General features: G+C 37.1%; 1 protein-coding gene across 3 annotated transcripts in view; it reads left to right on the top strand.

Moving 5' to 3' along the window:
* Positions 1–21,880, top strand: part of DNAJB6 (DnaJ heat shock protein family (Hsp40) member B6) — a 59,422-nt gene that overhangs the window by 11,249 nt on the left and 26,293 nt on the right. For 2 of the 3 annotated variants that reach the window (XM_080610360.1, XM_080610359.1), the window contains exons 4-8: positions 2,659–2,718; positions 3,082–3,192; positions 13,711–13,842; positions 14,667–14,808; positions 16,971–17,041. In XM_080610360.1, coding sequence (XP_080466486.1) covers positions 2,659–2,718; positions 3,082–3,192; positions 13,711–13,842; positions 14,667–14,808; positions 16,971–17,041 — 516 coding nt within the window. Of the gene's footprint in view, positions 1–2,658; positions 2,719–3,081; positions 3,193–13,710; positions 13,843–14,666; positions 14,809–16,970; positions 19,130–21,880 lie in introns of those variants that run through there. The other variant, XM_080610361.1, reaches the window with a different exon arrangement.

Genomic DNA, 21,880 nt, shown 5'->3' with positions numbered 1-21,880 from the left:
GCCTGTCTGTAATCCGGTTAACAGACAAAAAGTGCTGATGTATGATGCTTTAAAGGGGTATTGTAACTTTGGTTTACCATCCAGCTCAACTAATTCCCTTTCAAAAGAAAGGAGAGATAAAGAAGTTTGCAGGTAAGATAGCATAAGCAGAAATTTCAAAACAAAATTTTTAGGATCTCTGTAGATGTAACCAAATCAGTTTCCTTCTAGAAATTGCGATCTTGTTTGCCAGGCCCTCTTCAGAAATTTCTGAAGATATATCTTAATACCAAGTCATTTTCATCTTGGGAGGTGAAGCCAGTGTTACCATCAGTACAGGGGAATGATGGTTTTTATCCAGTAAAAGTCAGGCTAGACAAGCTCTGAAGTATCTGCTGCTGGGTCTGCTGACTCTATTTCTTGTTACAGTAAACCAGTCTTGACAAAGCCCAAGCATACTGTAAACCTTGCTGAAAATCTGGATTGCTTTTGGGTGAATTCCGTAAATTCAGTCATCAGTGGTACTGAGGAGAGTATTAATTTTGCATTATTCAGAAAAAGTTGTTTAGCTTCACCTATGTGGTATAGGAATTCAGCTTATGATTCACCCCTGTCTTCTTGCTTGGAATGCAGCATTAACTTGTGCTGATGTTCTGGCAAAAGCAGCCTGAATCATAACAAAGTGATTTAAGCTACTTTGATTATTTTTCCCCTGTAATTGACTGCAGCTGTCTATGCTATTTCTGAAGTGCCCTTGATTTCACCTGAGACCAGTGAGCAAGGGAAAGCTATATTTAAAGCACTAGCACCATCTAGATTATCTGTCAGAGTTTGGCCTCGTTTATCAAGCTGTACACCCACTTTTTTGGGTTGTTTTTGATACGTAGTTGACATCGGAGAAAAAGAATTTAATTTATCAGTTCATTGTATCTTTGTCATCTAGAGTAATTTAACTTTCTTATGCAATTTTTTATTTTGAGCAAGATAAATATAAGATACTGGTCTGGTTGGTTTACAGATCTTAAAGCTCTTTGGAAAGACTACACTGCTAGAATCTTAAAATGTCTTCTAAAAATGCTGCCTGGTTTTGGATCTAGACCAAATCCTAAGTTACTGGTGTCTTGACAATCATTTGTGCAGCAGGGATATCTGAATCCTGAGCCCTGTGGTTGAGAGGCAATCAACTGTTCTGCAGACTTAATGAAATTTTCTGATGCTATTGCAGGCTTGAATGAATTCAAATTTCTAGCAGAAGAATAGTTTTGTAAGGGGTTACATAAGCAAAGAATACTGAAATTGGGTGATCATAGAAGACACTTCCCTTGTGGTTTCAAGAACGTTACATTTTTCAAGATGAACTTCAGGCTTTGTGAGCCCTCATATTATCTGTGCTGTTTCCTGTTCCTTCTGTCAGTTTTTCTGCCTTACTGCTTTCGTCTTTTTACGTTGGTGGGTAGGGTAGCATCCTCTCTTTAAAATTACTTTCCTGAAAGGCAATACAGGTAATGTACCAAGCTTTGCTGGGGGTGTGGGGAGAATCTTATTGCAAGTTTCCATTATTTGAAGATGATGACCAGTATATAAAATCTTAATTCCTGTTAGTCAGGAATATTTTACTTTTCAGCAACTGTTTGAGGTAACTGCATGTTCTTTCAATAATGCTATTTAAATTTCAAAAGCATCTTTCACTAAGGAGTTTCCAGGGGGAATAGGATGTTAATACTGGGAGTCTGAAATCAGATGCCCCTACTGGCTGCTTCTACACCAGTGCAAGCAAAATATAACTGAGTGTCTGCCTTAGTAAGCTCTTCAGGTTCCCTTCCAGAAACAACAGAGCAGTCTTATCTTCTGTAGTAATGTAGAATTTTTCCCTTTTCTCATGGATACTGGAATGCTCATCTGCAGTGAAATCAAGAGCAAGCCATTCCATGCCTTCAAAAATAACACAGAGCGAGCAGTTTGAGTCACATCCTTCCATGGCAATTTTTTTTTAACATCGCGTCATTCCCCTTTATTAAACTAGAAGTGGTTATAATTAATTTGAGGGCTTTTGCAATCACTTGTACAAACAGTGTCCTTCATTCTCACAGCTATGTTACAATGGGCTTGATCTTGTGCAATAGGAAGAAAAGAGGCAGTGGTCGAGGCTTGTAACAAGGGAAATTCCAGTTGGGTAGGAGGAAGACAGTGCTAACAATGAGAATGCTTGAGCCTGGGACTTGTTTTCCAGAGAGACTGTGCAATCTTTTCTTGGAGATTGAGGAGGTCAGGGCTTTATCCAGGCAAGTTTTGACCAACTTTGAGATTTGACTGCAGTGTTCTTTTTTAAAGGCAAGCTTCCTTGTGAACTTTGTCCTTATACCTCCTTCTTTTTTTTTTTTTTTTTTTCTGATACAACAGCATCAGAGCTTCTACAATTAAATGGTAGTAAGTCCTAAGGTTTAGTATCTGCTCTTTTTTGAGCCTAAATTGCTTTGGCAATTCTCAGTAAAAATGTTTGCCCAGATACGTGACAGAACTGTCTCAGATAAACTAGCTTTGAGAAATGTATAGCTGAGAATACCAGTTACATATTTCTGTTGTTTCTTTTTGTTGTGTCTTGTTGTTGGTTTTTTTTTTTTTTTTTCTTTCCCAAATTCAGTGTGCCTATTTACTGACATTTACAATTTCTCCTTGTAGCTAGAAAACGTGAGCTCTATGACAGATATGGAAAAGAAGGCTTAATAAATGGAGGCGGAGGTATGTTGACAACTGCCAGTTCTTTGCTTTCTTTGTTCTGGTGGAAAGCCTTTTTCTGCAGCTTCCTTTTTAAGATAAGAATCTGGAAATGCCTGTACTAAGGCCTAAAATGTAACCTTGTGAAAATTGAAATGATAGTTGTTTTTGCGGTTTTTCTTGTTGTAGTAAAAGGTATTACTGGTATTTGTAAATAGAGACAAGGCAGTTAGTGATGAGAAGTATCGTGGGGACTTTATACCTGAAAGGGAAAAAGAAATTTTAAAGATGGGTTTATATCCTTAATGATTCAAATACCATACGAGCCTGAACTTTCTTGTTAGTAAGAATGTGTGAGGATAACTGAAATTTAACATCTTTTTGCAGGTGGAAATCATCACGATAATCCATTTGAATTTGGATTTACATTCCGTAATCCAGAAGATGTGTTCAGGGAGTTTTTTGGTGAAAGGGACCCCTTTTCATTTGAGTTCTTTGGTAAGTAATCCACCTGGTTTGGTTATGTTTATCTAAAATGGGCTAAAACTTTACTCTTGCTGAACAAATATAGCTAATGTAGCTTTATTAGAAATAGCTCTGAGAACTGCAGGTAAACAATGGGCATTTTGTGTTAGATTTAAAATGTTTATTTCCTACCTGTTTATTCTTGTTTTATTTGATAGTACAGAACAGATACGTTTTCTTGAAAGTCGTGGTTTAAAAAGCCATAAAATAGTGAGTGCTGTGTCTCTAGGTTGGAAGGAAGTAACATTCAACATTCAATATGCTGAAGTTCCCTTTAGAGAATTTGACTGGGTGAACTTAATATGTTGAATTTGATCTGGTTTTATTTGTAAATATTTAGTGTAGCTTTTAGAGATTCTGAACTGGACAGGTTAACTGTAACTGTTACACCATAGCTCTCAGCTTGAGCTTGGATGATTGCAGGAATGATTTTCTTGTATCAAAACAAGAACAACTGCAAACATAATGCAGGTGATACTCTCCTAAATTCATGTCACATGTTCACTTGGGGGATAGAGCCCCTTAAGGCTCAGATAGCTTAAGTAGTTCTTGAAGCCTTGATGCTTCATTTAGTTAAAGGAGAAACAATGTGATAAAATTGCCTAAGTGATCTTATTACCAAAGTGCTGATGGTCCTTTGGCTTGTGATGTTGCTTACTGTAGTGTATTGAAAGCCTTTTCAGAGGTGTTGCAGTTCTTATGAAATCACTGTTGTATGTTCTACTGCATAAAATACTGACCTAGAAAGTGGAACAGATCCTGTGTTCAGTATTTACTTAAAGTAAGTAGTCTCATATTGAATACTGCAAGGAGTGTACTTGAAAAGCAAAGCTCTTTGTATTCAGTGCCTTGATATTGTTTAATCTCTATAACAATGTATGAAGATGTTTTAATATTTTCAAATATAATTTTTTTATCTTTGTTGACAGCATGCAGGGGCTAATTCAACTTGGATTTCAGTTACCTTTCTGTAGCTTGCTATTCAGGGAGCGTCAGTTGTTGGATGACTCTAATGAAGGATTAGAAAAGGGGTTGGAGTGCTAGAGGATTAATTCAGTAGAATGTTAATTGATGAATTAGATGAGTAACTAGAGGAAGAATCTGGTAAAGGATAAAGCAGCAGAATTTGAGCAATTAGATCCAGTAGCAAATCAGAAGTAGTAAAGTGCAGATTGGAGGAAGCATCTAACAAAATATTGATGAGTGAAACAGGGGCTGAGGTGGGGTGTTGCCACTTTTTACTGCCTTCACTAGATGATGATTTCCATTTAGATGAGTGCTTTCAGCACTGGTTAGGCCACATCTGGAGTATTGTGTCCAGTTCTCAGCTCCCCAAAACAAGAGACAGAGCTACGGGATAGAGTCCAGTGAAGGGCCACTAAGACAATTAAGGGACTGGAGCTAACCACATGGAAATACCACTGCTACCAAAGTTCCTGGGATATTGCAGCTACTTCGCCCTCTCCTGTAGAGGAATAGGGACACATCTTACCCTGTGGAAACAGTGGACATAATAACATTCCTCAATGGTGACATCAAGGCATGCTTCCAAAAACATTCTCCCCCAGTTTAACACCCAAATTTATTCACTCAAAAGCAGGTTATGTACTTAATGTAGTCCTAAAACCTGTTGAGGTTTAGATTCTGAGTAAAAGCTCTTGGAACTTTTTTGGACAGAAAGCTTCAAAGTGAGCACTTTTTTTTTTTTTTTTTTTCTTTAAGATGCTTCAGATATTCTCTGACATGGGGAAGTGTGACTCAAAGCAATTTTTGCACAGCTTTGTATAATAAAAAGTGTCCACAACGATCTTTCCATTTATGCAGATGTTTAAGGTAGTCCAAAATGAAAATACAGGGGCTTTCAGCCCCTAAAGAGCTACTCAGGTTATAATTGGTTTTATAAGCAGCTGAATACGGACTGAGGTCATGCTTTCTAGAATGTGCACTGGTGGAATCAAAGATGAAATTGAATATATGCTTTGAAATGTTTACACCTTTTACACAGTTTCAAGTAGTATGTACTGAAGCACATAGAGTGCAGGTGGGACTCTCTCTATCCTGATTGCCATTGAATATGTAAAAAGAACACCATTCAGATGCATAATCCCTATAAATGAAGCAATGTGAAGAATTCTTAAAGTTGGGCCATGAATCAAGTCTGTTAAACTCCACTGAGCTATGTTGCACTGCGATTGCAGTTACAGAAAGTTTTCTTTATGAACAGAGGCATCTTTATTCATCTGTAAAAAACAGGAGAATGTATGAAGACTTCTGTGGTGATTTGTATCTGAGTCCCTTCAGACTTCTCAAATAAAAATTTATAATTCCGTTGAAGACAGCTCTTAACACTTCCACGTTGAGCAAAGTTTATGTGCTTTGTGTTGCGCTGAAATTAACTCAGCCCATCACAGTCTCTCTTCACTGGTTTTCAGGCAAATTGTAAAAATAAGGGAGTATGAAGGCTAGTACTTCTAAAAACTTGTTCTGATAAGGGGGTAGATGGTTAACTCAACTTTAGAGATGTGCACTTGCGTTCTGTAACAGCTGGTTACAGCAGAATCTGCTTTTTCCTAGTGGCCTCTTCCAGCAATAGTTTTTAGTCTCTTTGACATACAGGTGAATGGTAAGCCTTGTAAAAGAAGAAAAGGTAATACTTCCTATGCAGTACTACTCTTTATATTGCAAAGTACTACCTTGGAATATCAGGGCCTGGTTAGATGGTAAGCAGCACTCTGTACCATACACAGCTGTCCTTTGACATAAGAACTGATGCTTTACTCTTCATAAAGGGATTGATTTCTTATTTCTGTAAGCTTGTTTTATATTTAAACTATATCTGACTCTATTTATAGATGGTGCTTGCCTTTATTTGCTTTATTTGTATTGCAGGTAGTGTTTTGTTCATATTTTACTTGTAAACTTTTCAAGGATGTTCTTCTGGTGTATTTTAACAGTTCATAGTGAGGGAAGGATCCTGATGTTACCACTGGTAAGGGAGGTGTATTGATTAAATTAAAGACTGCTGCTTCAGGGACTGTGAGGAACAGAAACAGATGTGTTTTCACATAAGAAGAAATGCTTGACACTGATTCTGGGCTGTTAAAGGATGGACTTGGTTTTGGTTTAGAGGCTTTTCAGATTCTAACTTCAAGAACAGGTTATATGTTGGAAGGGATTATCAGCAAGGAATTGCATTGGAAGATGGAATGGGTATCTCAACAGCATAATATTACCTATTAGTGGTTCAACTCAAGTAGTTCATAACATGAGTAGTTCAAGCAACTCCTGAAGTAGTTACATACATTGAGCTTCACATACACATCTGATGACATTTGAGATGGTTTAAGGTATTTGAGATATGTGAGTAATTATTATATGGGCACAGGACCTACAGCAGACCAGTATTTTCCAGAAGCAGTATCTAGAAGGTTGTTAGGTTGTTGCCGGACATTTCAAAGAGCTTTAGATGCCTGTATATCTAATTCAATGAATCCCTCAAGTAACCATGCTTTAATCCATGGTAAAATATGTTAATAATGTGATGTGGTAAATTGCTCTAGATACATGCTCTCTCTAGACTTTGCCTGAGAGAGGACTTTGTGGAGTCTCTTTCAACATAGATCACAATCTTGACAGTTTTGATATAGCTCCTAAATACTTTAATATTCTCAATGTACCTTCTGAGATGGTATTTTATAAAAATGTCTTAATTTTTTTTTCTTATTTTGTGAAGTAGAACTCGCCATGTGTTTTAACCTAAATTTAAGACCAGCTGATGTATATAAATCCATATTCATTTTGTGAAATTTTCCCTGGAGAATTCTGGGTACCTGGTTTGTGTGGTAGTGTTGTGGTTTAAGCTCAGCCACGCAGCTTGTTCACTCATTCCCCCCCCTTCCTCTCTCTGCTCATGGGGGGATGGGGAGGAGAATTGAAAGAATGTAACTCCCACGGGTTAAGGTAAGAACAGCCCAGTAACTAAGATATAACACAAACCACTACTGCTACCACCAATAATAATAATGATAAAGGAAATAAGGGAAGAGAATACAGTACCACCTGCTGACTGATAATACCCAGCCTGACCCAGCAGTGACCTCGCCCTTCTGGGTAACTGCCCCCAGTTTACATCCTGGGCATGATGTGCTGTGGTGTGGAGTACCTCTTCGGCTAGTTTGGGTCAGGTGTCCTGTCCCTGCTTCCTCCCGGCTTCCCCTCCTCCCTGGCAGAGCATGAGACTCACAAAGTCCTTGGTCAGTCTAAACATTGGTGTTATCAGCACTGTTCCCAGGCTGAAAGTCAAAAACACAGTGCTGCACCAGCTACTAAGAAGGAGAAAAAATGACTGCCACTGCTGAGCCCAGGACAGGTACTTAAATCTATACTCTTGGAAACCACAGGTAAAGTTAATCTTAACACCTTTATGTGGCTAGCTAGATACAAACATTTGTCACAGAGAATGTCACCTAGCTATTTGTGTAGTTTGGCAGTGCAGATTGACTATTGTAATATTGATTAGATCTAATAGAGCATGAGCATTATGGTCAAGAATAGTGAGTGACTTTAAGCATCCAGGCTAAAGTCTTCACCTAACGAGAAGGGGGAAAATCTGTGTGCAGTAATCGTTGCAAACTCTATTTTACGTGATCTGTGTTTTAGGATGTTTAGGAATGGAATAGCTTCATTGAACTTTTTGTCTCAAGGACTGAAAGTTGTCTCAGTAGGGCACAAGCTTCCATAAGAGTCAGATCATGGTTTCAATCCATATGTAATCCCATTTCTGATAATCACGATGTTCAGGAGTTCTAATGTAAAATGCATTTGTTAGTCAAATGGGTTCTTAAAACAGAAAATGGAGGTGGCTTTCAGTTAAAGCTGTATTGCACACATTGACCTCTTTGTAATTAATCTTTTTGTTGACATAAATTCGCAGCTTTCGGTGCAATTCATGAAGTGCTCAGAGATTTGCATGGGCATTCATTGCTTTGGTATGAATGCGCACAGTTGTATTTTGTAAGCATGGGTCTTGGATCATAATTATTCATGGAATGGTTGCAATCTCACTACTATGAATTTCTCAGAAATTACTTGGTAGGTTTGAAGAAGACTTTTGGAACACAGTAATTGTCTCGCCCAGACAGCATTATCAAACAGGAATAGGTAATGCTGTGGCACAGTGGGTAACTAAGCTAATACTTAGCTTTTATTGCTGAAGGGGAGGAGCCCCTGCTCCAAATTATCATGTCTGTCTTAAAACTTAGTCTTTGACCATTAAATACGTTGAGAACCTGTTTGATAGCACATTGGCCTAAGAGGAGGTTTGTCTTTGGCATCCTAAGCTAGTTCAGGTTATTAGTCCCCAAGAAAATAGTTGGGTTTTGTTTTCTTGGATGGCAAGCTGGTTGAATTGGTCAGAGGACAAATGCTGAATGCAGCACAAGGAGAGCAGGCCATACAATGTTAATGGAAGATTTCTCTGTTTCCAGGGTGTGCCTGAACATTTAGGCATTGATTTGGTAAATATGAAACTCTGATTAGGGTTGTACTTATCATAATTGCAAAGATGCTAGAGTACAGTATAGATGGCATTCAGAAGCCATGTTTAAAGTCCCCTTTTTCTAGAAAATTACTAATCCCAGGATCTCTGCTATATATCATTAGAAAGACTTTCAAGTGCTTCTGCAGATGAGCATTCTTAAATAAGTGGGGCAACCATCTATTTGCCATCTAATTTGTGGAAGTAAGCAATGATAAAAGACCATGCTGTAAAACATTTTAGGCAGGTGAATCAACAGTGCTCGCAGCAGTATCTTGGTGTCTTTTCTGAGTAAGTGGCATCAACAATATGCTTGTTTTGTAGTTAAGGAAGAAAATATTTACATGTGAAAGTGCCTACAGGTTTCTGCAGCATGCCCAGTTCTGATGATGCAGGTTTTTGTACCTGGGTATACTCCAGAGCTGTATCATGAGATTCTGTGTGTTTTCAGCAAATCTGCATTTTTGAAACTTTTTTTTCAAATAGGAAGCAACATAAAAACACCTACTCCCAGAATTCTGCTTTGTTCTATGTAGCATGTATCTATAGCGCTTTGCATGAACACATTATTCAGACCTACATTTCAGATTTTACTGGCATGATGTCACTTACAGTATGCTTTTAATATAACAGTTATGGCAGGCAAGCAGGCTATGCTGCCTTTGCTTACTGAAACATGGGAGGCTGTAATAATGGCATTGAGTTTGACTGCCTCCTTATGTAGGGGCTGAACAGCCTTGCAACATTATTCTGCTCAGCGCGTGGCAGCTACAGTGTCATCCTCCTGCATCTGCAGTGAGGGCATTCAGCTTGTATGTTGTTTTTTGGCAGAGGCAGTAGGGTGTAGTTATTGTCATTACTGAGCAGTGATCCTGGTTTTATAGGGTAATGTTCCTTTGCATACTGTCCCTATTTGATTATCACTATCTCCAGCTGCAACAGCATGGACATGTGAGAATGTTTGCTGGCAGTGCACAATTTATCTCAACACTTAACGATTTTCTGGAGGTAAATGATAGTGTTGCATTGGAGCGTGTTCAACACTTTCACCAGGGATAGCATCCTTCAACAGCTGAAAGCACCTTCCTGTGCTGCTTTTGACCCTTGGACACTTCTTCCTGCTGTCTTCTTTGTAACCAGGACAGTTACTTTTATGGTCACACTGTGAACTTTAGCAAAGGATCAATGTAGCTGAACTTCTGTTCATCTGGAGATGCTGTTTTCAGCTTATCTGTTCTTGATCTGGTTCCCCAAGCAGCTGCCAGGGTGCAAGTGTTATGGTAGAAGTGATTGCCGTAGAGAATATGGCACTTTTAGTTTATTGTGAATCTAATGCCTTAGATTGGTCTAATGAATTTCATGAAGTTTAACTGAATTATGGACTGCTTCAAATGTGAATAATCTGGTGTTTGCTTCCTTTCCATGCCTATTGTATGGTGCTTTCCAGCCCATTTTCTTTCAGATACACCAGTCTTGCCAGTAGTGACTCAGATTAGGTCATGGATGTGACAGAAAGCTTAACAACTCAGTGTTGATGGTGAATTAATGTGATACTAGTCTAGCATTTCAGTTTTCTGAAGCTTTTGAGTTGTGTAGTATTTACATAGTATTTTCCCTTTTTAGAAAGGTCTTCACTTGTGGGCTGTATTTTGTTTTGTGGGGTTGTTTTTTTTGTTTTTACGTTTTTCAGTTTTCTGATGTGCTTCTAACAATAAGAAAATTAAGCACCAAAAAGAGGAGTCATACAAAAAAACCAAACCAAAACAAAACCAAAAAAACACCCTGATATTTTGTTACTCACCGTGTTAGATGGCTTTAGCCAAATGGTTCTGTGTGTAAAGATTATAATGCATGGGAAGGTTCTGCAAAATCACAAAAATAGATTTATCAGACTGAAATGTTTTGCTGAGTGGTACTATTAATCATCCTGATTTAAGGACTAAAAGCATAAACAGGGTCTGAGTATTTGTGAAGTTGCTATATTAATGTGTATTTGGTGGTAGATAAAACAAGTGATAATGCAGAAACTTTCTGGTGCCTTTTCTGTTTTTGGCTTTTTTTTTTTTTTTTTTTCCCCTGCATGCTGTATCTGGATGGCTGTCAGGATAGTAAGGAACTTTCCCTCAGCAAGGTCCTACCCATTTTCCTGTCTATGGACAATCCATCTTGCTGAGCATTCTGCAGAAGAGTGGTTAGAGTATCTTCTTTGCTGGAGAATTATTAGCAGGGCTGCTAATGGAAATCACCCAAGGCTAGAACATTTGCTAATACCAAGTGTTATCATCTTTCGTTAGTGTGTAGGGTTGCCAAAGGCTAATAAGGCACATCCAAGTCTCTCTTAAATTTTTTTTTGTGTGGGTAGGAGTAGGCAATAATCCATTTAGAAGCTGGGTTGATAGCAAGGATCTCTAGGAGGCCCTTTGATCCTCCCTTAAAAACCTTTTGTGGTTTGCTGCTCTTGTGCTGAGGAGGAGAGATTCACTTGTAGAATAAGCTGATGTACCGTAGGGGCTTAAAACCTCAAAGCTTACATGGTGGGTTGTTTTGTTTTTATTTGAACTCCAGGTAACAAGAAAAATGGGGCTATAAATAGAAAGCTTAACAGTGGGAGTAATATAATATAGATTGTTTCTACACGTGAGTGAATGACCTTCATAATGAACTTATGAGTCACTCCAGCAAGAATAAATTGGAGTACAAAACAATTAACTTCAGTGGCTTTACTTGCTAGCTGATATGCTAGACTGACCAAAAAAGCCCACCTTTTGTTTCTTTCTTTCTGTCTTTTTTTTTTTTTTTTTTTTTTTTTTTTTTTAACTGGGCACAGTGCTTGTTTTAGAAGTAATAATTTTGGTGGTAGGCTCCCATATTTCCTTGCCCAAGCATTGGTTTTCCTTTTGTTGTTTTAAAGGTAATAACAGGCCTTGTTGTAAAGTATTGTAAAAAGTATTGTAAGTATTGTAAAAACCTTGTTTTACATGGAAAAAAGGCAAAACATAAAAAAAAAAAAAAAAAAAAAAACCAAACCAAAAAACAAAACACCTGAGCTAGAGAAAATGTTATCACTTGTTTGCCTAGTGTATGTAGGATAAATGTTTGGTTCTGTTAAATAACTGTGGAAGCCAGAGGAAGGATAGGGCTGTCTTTTTTGTTCTTGGCATCTTGTGTATTTGCTGATGGGAATGTATGTCTGAACCTTGGTGGCTGCTGTTGTTCAATATAAATACATTGTGACATTTCATTTCTGTTAGGTAATTGCATGTAAACCGCAGTAACTGATACTTTTTAAATCATCATATTGATTCATCTAGTATTGTCACTGTTGCATTAACTTGCTGATTTATCATAAATTGGCTTGGATTTTGTTGGGGGTACCATAGCTGGAATAAATACCACATTTCTGACCTTTGCTTTGTCAGTTTGTAGTTCTGAACAGTGAGGCAGTTATAAGTCTTTCCTTGCTTTCCTACTTCTATTTGCTACTATCAGTAGTTTCTACATTTTTCAGTATGAGCTTATTCTGAGCAGTGTTTCAGACTGTTATCTTTTGATACGGAGTCCCTGCTTGTAAAATTTGGTAAAATTGTCATTACTGTACAAAACTCGCTCTGTGAGAGTTGTGATTGATGGAGTGAGCAGCGGAAGTTCCTGAACTTTTCTGATTTTAACGCAAGTATTATGCTTATTGAGTATCTGTTATATGATTGCACTTTTTTGTTGTGTTCTCTTTTCAGAGCATTAGTAAAAACCAGTTTTCAGATACTTCTAGCAGTAACTATTTTTTAGGAAGATGTGATAAAGTAAATAAGAATTGCTTATGTAGGTGCCTGGTGTCCTCTTCTTTCCCCCAATCTTTTTTTTGAAAGAGACTATTGTGTTTCTGATGGGAATGAAACAACAGCTGTTGTGAATGACATAACAGTTGTACTTGAATTTGAAATGTCATTTTATCTATGACTCCCTTTATTTATCCTCTCTTTCCCCTGCTTGGTGGGGACTGAATGCTGCTTTGAGACACTGTGTGTAAACCTCCCTACTTTGCTGCCTAAATGTGCATCAGAATGTGTTTGAAGTACCTATTGTGGCAAGTGTTAAAATAAACACTTTGAAGACTAAGTAATTAATCCCTGACTGCTGTTTTTGTATCTCACTAAGTGATATAACCTATCTGGAAGTTACTTTTTAAAGATCTCATTGTGGTGATCTTGAATGGAATTAAGCTAGAAAGTTCAGGTACCTGTGTGCAATATTTTAAGATTCATTAAATTTAAATTCTAGGAGTTTAATCTGTAGTGCTACTCTTTATAGCCTGGAAAAACTTAGTGTGACAACAGGGAGTGTAGAACTGCTGAATGATTTGCCTTAGGGTGGCTTGTTGTGTAGGGATCATGATTACATATCTGAGCAGTGTTAAATCTGTTCAAATGGTAACTGACTGGATATAGTTAGCTTCAAATAAATACTGATTTAATTTTGAACATACCTCCACTGTATTATGCAGTATGAACATATTACGGAAACAATATTTTAATTATATAAAATAAATAATGCTGTAAATAAACTGTAACATATAAATAATATGAATGTATATAATACATGCAATATTAATATGAATACATTATAAAAGAATAATATATAATATGTATAATGCTTTTGTAGCTCTTGCCACTTCTATTATACTGAAAAATGTTCAAGTGTTTGCATCAGGTTTACTGGGTTTTTTAAATACTAAACACCTAAAAGAAATAGACTACTCTTTATAGTTATTTTTAGGTCCAGAAGAGGCAGAATTTAGTCCAGAAGGAATTGCCTTGGACTCTTCAGTTGCATCAGATATTTTGAAGGATGCATGTTATAAAAAGCAAATTTTTTTTTTTCTAATGAAGAATTCCTAATGTTTAATACAGAATCACTCAGTAATAGTGACCTCTTAAATGCTGTCCTCTGTTTTGCAGAAGACCCTTTTGAGGACTTCTTTGGCGGCAGGAGGGGCCCAAGGGGAAACAGAAGCAGAGGTGGTGGATCATTTTTTTCTGGCTTTGGTGGATTCCCTGCTTTTGGAAGTGGCTTTTCTTCATTTGACACAGGTAAATATCACAACAAGGAATGCAGTTTTGGTACACAAAGGATCTGAATATAATAATCTGATGAATACTTTTTTAAAAAAGTTGCCTTCATTCAGGAAATTGAGGCTGCCTTTTCTCTGCTCTCTGTAAAGTCTGTATGTGAACAAAGGTATAATTAAAATATTTGGTCTACCTAAAAATTCATGAAAAGTGAACAGACCTTTAAAAGGTAGAACTTTGTTCTTAATTTTGGTGCTACAGTTTCTATATAACTTTAGAATTGTTTTTATTCTGTTTGGTTTTAGGTGTTGGGGGTGTGATGGCTATTATTTAAGGTCCTAAAAATACACTGTCAGAATGTATGGTAGCACTTAGTTCACGGGTAGTGAACTCTGAATGCAGATGTCTATATCTGAGGTTGCTGAGAGCTGTTGATACTCTGTATCCTTTCAAGTATTAAGATTCTGGATATTAGTTGGGATGCCTAATGATGGGAAACTTGTTCTGTCTGCTAACTCAACAGAATCCCAACATTTAAAGCAAAAAAACCAGATGAATTAAAGTTACTAGCTTTATCTTAGTGGATAGAATGAGACAGTGGTCGAGTTCAGCAAGCGGGCTTGAATGCCTTTTCTTCAGGAGAGAAGGTGACGAATGGTTTTTGCATGATGCTGTGCATTTGGAAGTGGAACTATGGATCCGTATGGGAGAAATCAATGGGTCTGGGGCTATGTTTTTATTCTCACACTGGTGTTTAATGGCATCTAGTCACTGGTGCTGTGTTGATTCGGATTCCATGGTTATGCAAAAGTATGTTTTTAGTCATGTATCTTCTTTCTTAATAGGTTTTACTTCATTTGGTTCTCTGGGACATGGAGGCCTTACTTCGTTCTCCTCTACGTCATTTGGTGGCGGTGGGCTGGGTAACTTCAAATCAGTATCAACTTCAACTAAAATAGTTAATGGCAGAAAAATTACTACAAAGAGGTATGTGATAAAAATATTTGTATGAAATGATATGTAGAGACATATATGACTATAAATACATGCATATAAGTATATGTATATGGACGTAAATATAGTGATGTGTGTTTTTTTACTTTTGCTGTTGTGGTCATCACATGGATTTCTCTGCTTAAATTTTTGAGAAGTTCTATTAGTTCTCTGACTTCTCTTAGCATTGCTGAGTTACTTAAAACTGTAGCATGTAAAAGTGGGAAAGACGGTGGTTTTTTGACTAAACTTTGTAGTTGAGGAGGGTTCAGATATGTAAAACATGCTTTCAGAACTGCCCTTGTGAAAAATGAAGCTTGCAGCTGGTTTGCTGTTAGAAAGGGACCTGGCAATGGAATTCTTCCTGACCTTCAGAACCTCGGGTGTAGGGATTCATCTTTTATTATGGTCTTTGACTACTGTCTGCCAAGTCTGCTTGAGTTGCTGGAAGGGAAAAGTCCAGATGGTTTCTGTTGATTGTGAAGCTTTTAACTGGGGATTGGGAGGACTTTTAATTTTGCAGATGTTATGAAACAGTTTTCCTAAGATCTGCTGTAGTTTGCTTTCCTAGGCAGTGCTTGAGTGAAATTTTTGTGTAAAAAGTAATTTTATCTGTTAAGTGAAATAAACAGCTGAAACCTGCTTTGTTTTTTGTGTTTGTTTGGAAAGTGAATTTTTAACTACTATACACAGCATATCTTCTCATATTTCATGCTTGTGATGAGGAAATCACTGCAGTTGGGAAACCCAAGTATTAGTTAGCTATAAAGTAATTAATATACATGGAACATTATGATTCCTAAGTTATAGGAGTGCTGAACAAGTAGTTACATGTAACTTCAGTACTTAATAAAAAGTTTCAGAAAAGCAACGGAGAACCAATTTTTTTTGCTGGGTAACTTGTGTCCCATACTTCAGAGTGCAAGGTTGTTCTCTGTCCTGTTGTACTGGAGAGATCCTGTTTTGACCACCTAAGTGCAGCGTTTGTCACCGTGTGCTAGTGTAGTCGTGATGCTTTTCTGTGAGTGTATTCCAGAAAAATTTGAAAACTGAGGGAATTCTACCAGGGGAGAGAGAGCAAAGAAAGTGTTTATGAAAAATAAGGCACCGTGTCTGGTTTTAGTATTAAAAAGTAGGCTAAATCTATAGTATGCTACGTTATATCTTTCGTTATCATATCTAGAAGGGGGAGGGGGGGGAAGCAAGAAATATGGCTAGCCATGTCTGGGAAGACACATCTAATATCTCCAAGAGATCCTGTTTCTTTGTAGAAGGTCTGACCACAAGGTAGCTAAGTCTAAAGAAGAGATGTATCCCAGTATCTGAATAGTATTTTGTTTCAGGCAATAAGCCATTCCCTCTGTTTTTAGTATGGGTGTATTCTCTTCAGTAAGTCTTACCTCCAGAAAAATGTGTATTCATCCCTGTGGCTTCTTCATTTGAATCATGAGGGGGAGAATTCCCACATAGTTAAAATTTAGGCATAAATTAAATAATCTAAAAATAGTTTAAACATTCCTTATCTTCCCATGTCTAAAACAAACAAAGCCCAAACCCACAGAGCTCTAACAATCTCTCATTATGGTCAGGGATACTTGAATTTTGCAATATACATGCTGGCCATAAACTTGGTATACAGTAATTCTGCAAATTAATTACTCTGATAAATTAAAAGTGGCTTGAAGACTGTTTTGCGTGTCTTGCATCATGCAAAACTGTGATTGGATCTAGATTATTATGCATTTAACAAATGGGTAGGTACTAAAGTCTGCGCCAAGATTGTACAGTTGATCTGTCAAAAGACATTTAGTGTTAATTAGTAGTGTAGTGTCAGTAAAACTGTGACAGTGTATGAGGCAACAGCTGTAACTGTGAACTCTACAAACTGGAGGATTCAAACTTCCAGAAAGCAATTTTCCTGCTGTAAATAAGAATTTCAGTAGGGGAATGCAGATGGCTAGTAGTTACAGCTTCTGCACTGTTAAATACCAAAGCTTGCCAACTACAGTTGCATTAAGCAGGCAGTGCTCCCATATAGTTTGTTATTTAAAAAAAAAAAAAAAATATAAAAAAAACACAACCGAAAAACCTAGATGTGGCATATATTTGCAAACTGCTTACAGGGCTTTAAAATGGCTGTGGTTTTTGTCCTACAGAATTGTTGAGAATGGACAAGAGAGAGTAGAAGTTGAAGAAGATGGCCAGTTAAGGTCGCTAACAATAAATGGTAAGGAGCACCTGCTACGCTTGGATAACAAGTAATTCAACGCACGCATTTAACAGAATTTTAAGCTATAACAGCCACCATTTGAGGATTGACAGGAACATTTTTTTGAAGATTTCAAACGAACTCGACTTTCTGTATATCCGTACTTAAGTAGTATAAATAGCTCACCGAAGCTCGTATTTGTCATAGACTTTTGAGTTAATTGTTGGGACCACATCAATTGGACCATTCTTTTGTCCTTAAAATTGTTGTAAATTTCTGTATGCACTTTTCTTTTTATTATATATGATCAAGGTGAACCTAGTAGTGCTAGGGCAAGATGTACACTAACACTAGCATGAATCTTGCTTTTTCCAATTTGAAATGTGAGCCAATTAGTAGTTTTAAGTCTGCTGTGAAGTTAACATTTCCAGGATAACCTTTTTAATAATTTCAACTTTTTCTTTTTTTTAATGTTTAGTAGTGAACAATGTTAATACATTTCTGGTAATGCATTTCTGGTTTAAATAAATTAAGGATGTTTTCTAGTTGTGCATGAATGCAGACAGCTTAGTAAGTTTTGACAAATGTTTCAATGTGTAATGTAAGCAAAAGGTAAACAGAAGTGAAGCCAGTGAGCAAGAGTCTTGTCATTTGCTAAAAAAAAAAAAATCAACATGAATAAATGCTGATGTTTGTGGTGCATTCTTTCATGAATGGCATTTGTAACCTTCTTGTGTCTGTGTGTGATTTGGGCAACTTGGGAAAACAGTGCTTTTTTTTTTTTTTTTTCTTGGTCATTTTTTTTGTCTTTTCTCTTTTACCACCTCTTCTTCAGTCTTAAGGATGAGGGTCTTTTTTCTTTGCAGATGTTTTCTTCAGTGTGACTGAAAACATGTTGTTTAATTTCTTTTCTAAACCTGTATTTGAAGCACCTATTTTTAAGAAGCTTTCAGAGGCTGACCCTTAACTCCATCTTTTGCCCTAGTACATAATTTTTTTTTTTTTTTTCAGCTAAGCCTAAAGTAACTCTGTTTAAAAATAAAGTTTTCTAACTTTTAAGTTCTAAGATTGCTTTGAAAAATAATCTGTAGTGAACGTAATATACAAGAAAATATTTAATTAAGATTTGTTTGCTCATTTTGAGGACAAACGTGTGTTGTAGATTTGCACGAAATATTAGCTGTAAAGTCTCACTCTTATTTTTATTCATCAACCAAAAATTGTGAGATGGATTAATGCCTTTTGTTAACTTAATGGAGTGAAGCAAAGTGTTAATTTGTAACTAAGACCAGATTTTCAAAGTTTAGTGAAAGATGACTTAACTTCTGTATGTCATAAAGAAAGCATGCAAATAACTATTGGTATATGCTAACACCTGCCAGGCTGTCAGTAATTTCATACATACATCATGGCTGTGCAGCTTTTATCTGTGCACCAGCTTTGAACATCTGGCCTTCACCAAATTCCTTAGTGTGGCTTAGTATCAAAAAAACCCCCAAAACATGGTGTTTTCAAATGATCACTTAATGCCCTCTTGCTGAACACCATCTGCTTTGTACTAACAAATGCATTGAATATTAAATACATTGAAAAGATTTGTTCTTGTTTATCATGCAGGAGACCCAATTCAACTTAACCCAAACCAACCATCTAACAAACTGCTACAACAGAATTCCCATTAGCAGCAAAATAAGTATTGGTACCCTTGTCCCTCTATGATTAATATTAATTTTGTAGGACCAAACCAGATAACAGAAGAAGAAATGAACATGTACTTTGGTTTTGGGACTGCAGAAGTTATGTACCTCTTCAAGTTCTTTGCAGAGTTCTTGTTGTTGTGGTTTTGGTATAGAAGCACAAACCCAGTTTAGAACTAAACAGTGTTTTCTTGTTAATGCTGTTTCTTCTCCATGTATGTTCCTTCTTGATCCAGATAACTAAACAGAAAAATTTATTTCAAAATCTGGCTTTGTTGTGATGTGTCTTGACTTATTAAAAATGTTAATTTATATTTATAGGACACAGTGTGCTCCTTTAAGTTATGTTAACTGTAAAAAGTGCTTCAAAATTGGTTAACCAAGTCAAATAAAATTAGGACAATCTGGAGTTGAGTTTGAATTCCTTCCTGTGGATACCCATAGGTTTTACATTGAGCTGCCAAACTTCACCTTCTATTTTATTCCCAGGTAATCTTCTTTAACATTTAAATCACCTACCTCAAGTTAAGAACACGATTATGATAGTATAGCTGCTAGTGGTAAATGTATACCCACATAGATCTTACCCAGAAAAGTGCAGTCTTTCTCAGGGTCTTACATACAAACAGTTTGCTCCAGAGTGAAACTGGCAAAGAAAAAGCAGAAAAAAAGAAATCAGTCAGCAGAAGGCAGAATTCATCAGTAAAAATTTCTGCAGTAGTAAGCACATACGTGTATACCAGTGTCTGAACAGGCTGGTGATTGAACTAGGTTTAATATGTGGTCTTGGTCAGAGTGGACTGAGAGTTCCAGATGTAAGTCATCTTACGCTTGATATAAGCCTAATAGGGCTCTACCTGTTTCAACATGTAGAACACAGGGGTTTGTTGTTTTTGAAATAATACTGCATCCAACTTCATTTTCAAGACACAATAAATCCTTATTCTTTGTTTACTGTAGATCCAATTTAAATTCTTCTTGTTGCATATATAATCAGAATTTCATATTTATGCTACTGAAAGGAGTTTTTCTCTTGAAAACCCATATACTAGGTTAATCTGAAAAATTTAGGTTATTCCTTATATTTGCATGAATGTACAAAACCTACTTGCTAGAAATGATGGATCATCAAAGGCAGCAAATTTCCTTAAATTTTGGCCAAAATAGCACAAAATAATAACAGAAAAGGTTCTTAATTGTAGCAAATGCTAGCCATCAAGCAGGGAGATGAGGTGGCTTTCCAAACCAGATGCTCTTTGGTTCAAAGTACCATTTCTTCATAGAGGAGGGATTAATTCTGAATGTTTAGGGACTTCATAGCATTTAAATTAAGCTTCTTCCAGTGGTTTGGAAAAAACCAAGATGGAGTTTTTGAACCTGCTAAGTCACTTACTCTTCCATGCTCCGCTTCAAAGCTCATTGGTAGAATACAATGACTTTGCAATGCTTTTTCTTGATGCAACCTCTTTTTGGTCTCTGTTGCATGGCAATGCAGTACACTGTAACACAAGTTTCTCTTTAGGTTGCATGGCACCTACCCCTTTCACTTGGCTTGACTTGAGACGTTTGGTATTTTTGCCTCAGAATGCTTCACGTTTTGAAATTGCTGCAGCTATCATAGTTCTTACAACACCCTCTCTATAGAATTCCAGGCATTGGTTGGTGGTATAAGCAACAACAGCAAAATCGCTCTGCAGACTAAGCGTACATAGTGTTTGTAAGATGTATTCTGTATCAACTTGTGATTAACTGATGGACTGAATCTTAGAGTGTTGGAAACGAGAATCTGTAAGCCTTAAATCACCATCATCTCTAAGCTGAGGGGTTTTATGTCTCTGTCAGTGTTTGTCTTCAGCTGTGCTGTTTGCTTGCCCTCTTCAGTGTGTTGTCATTAGGTGTAAGTGGAGGCTTGTCTTCTGTATTTAGCTGTACTTCTGTGTTTCAGAAGAACACATCTCTGGGATGGTCCAGGGATAACGAAAGTGAGATTTTATTTTTGGAAATGTGAGTTTTCTTCCTGATTCTGCTTCTGTTCTGCTTGAGAAATGAGCTGGGTAGTTGCTTTGTTCAATCTGTGGTTGTAACAGGGTAGGGCTTATTTCTGAAGGTGGTTGTATTGCAGAATGGGCACTATAGCTGTATGCTTATGGTCCAAGAAGTTTTGAAAAGTGCTTGGTGTTAGTGTGGTGCTTTAAATTAGTATCAGAATATTAGTTAATGGTTTTGTGGAAGCATTTCATAGTACTTTTGGTAAACCTGTGGCTTGGTTTGTGATTTTTGGATGTTGTGGAATTTAGGCTTTAAGTCACGGTGTTTTCACAAGATAGCTCTAATACAGATACTTGTCTGATCTGCCAATCCACCAGTAACCTGAACTTTGAAACTTTTTTTTGCCATAGGAGAAGGGAGCCTGTTTGCACTGTCTGTTCATTTGGCTCTTTATCTTGGGACTGAATTGTGACCACAGACTTGCTTTACATGTACTCAACATAGACAGTTTGGGTTTTCTCGTACTTATTGCTTGTCTTCAAGTGGTTGTCTTAAGCAAAGCCTTTTTATTTTCCATGCAAAATGCTGAAATGTCCCTTATGTTGCAATAGTGCTGGAATGAAGCATGTTTACTTTGTTAATGTTGCAAACTATGCCTTTTGAATTTATAATTTTAGTGGGTTTACTGCTTGATCTACTTTGGTTTTGGAAAAAAAATCCCTTGGCTGGAGTTGGTTGTTGAGTGAAGTGCACTGCTGAAAAGTCAGAGCAGAAGATGGTTGGTTTATACTCTGCTTCACAAATCAGTAAGCCTCGCTTTTGAGATGTTGCTGTCAGATTTTAAAGAAATATGATAATTAAAATGCTGTGACCATCTGAGCTGTAACCCTGAACCTCTGCAAGCTGACTGCTGTTTCAAACTTATTGGAACTTCTCTGGAAGCAGTTCTGGCAGACTTAGCACAGGGTTAGGTGTTATCTCTCTTAGAACAGCTGGTAAAAAGTTAATTGAAAACCTGCATGAGTACCATGTCCCCTGTCATGCTTCCTGTGTCTGAAATACATACAGTAGTTTGGATGTGATAGTATCCAAATCTGAAAGGTGGGAAGTCCTGGTGTGAGGTAGATTGTGCTGCTGGCCTTAGTGATAATTATCTCCCAAATAAAGGAAG

The sequence above is a fragment of the Psittacula echo genome, assembly GCF_963264785.1.
Source record: "Psittacula echo genome assembly, chromosome: 2".
NCBI classification, from domain to species: Eukaryota; Metazoa; Chordata; class Aves; order Psittaciformes; family Psittacidae; genus Psittacula; species Psittacula echo.
The sequence above is the reverse complement of the archived record's forward strand: the minus strand, read 5'-3'. Positions and strand labels throughout refer to the sequence as shown.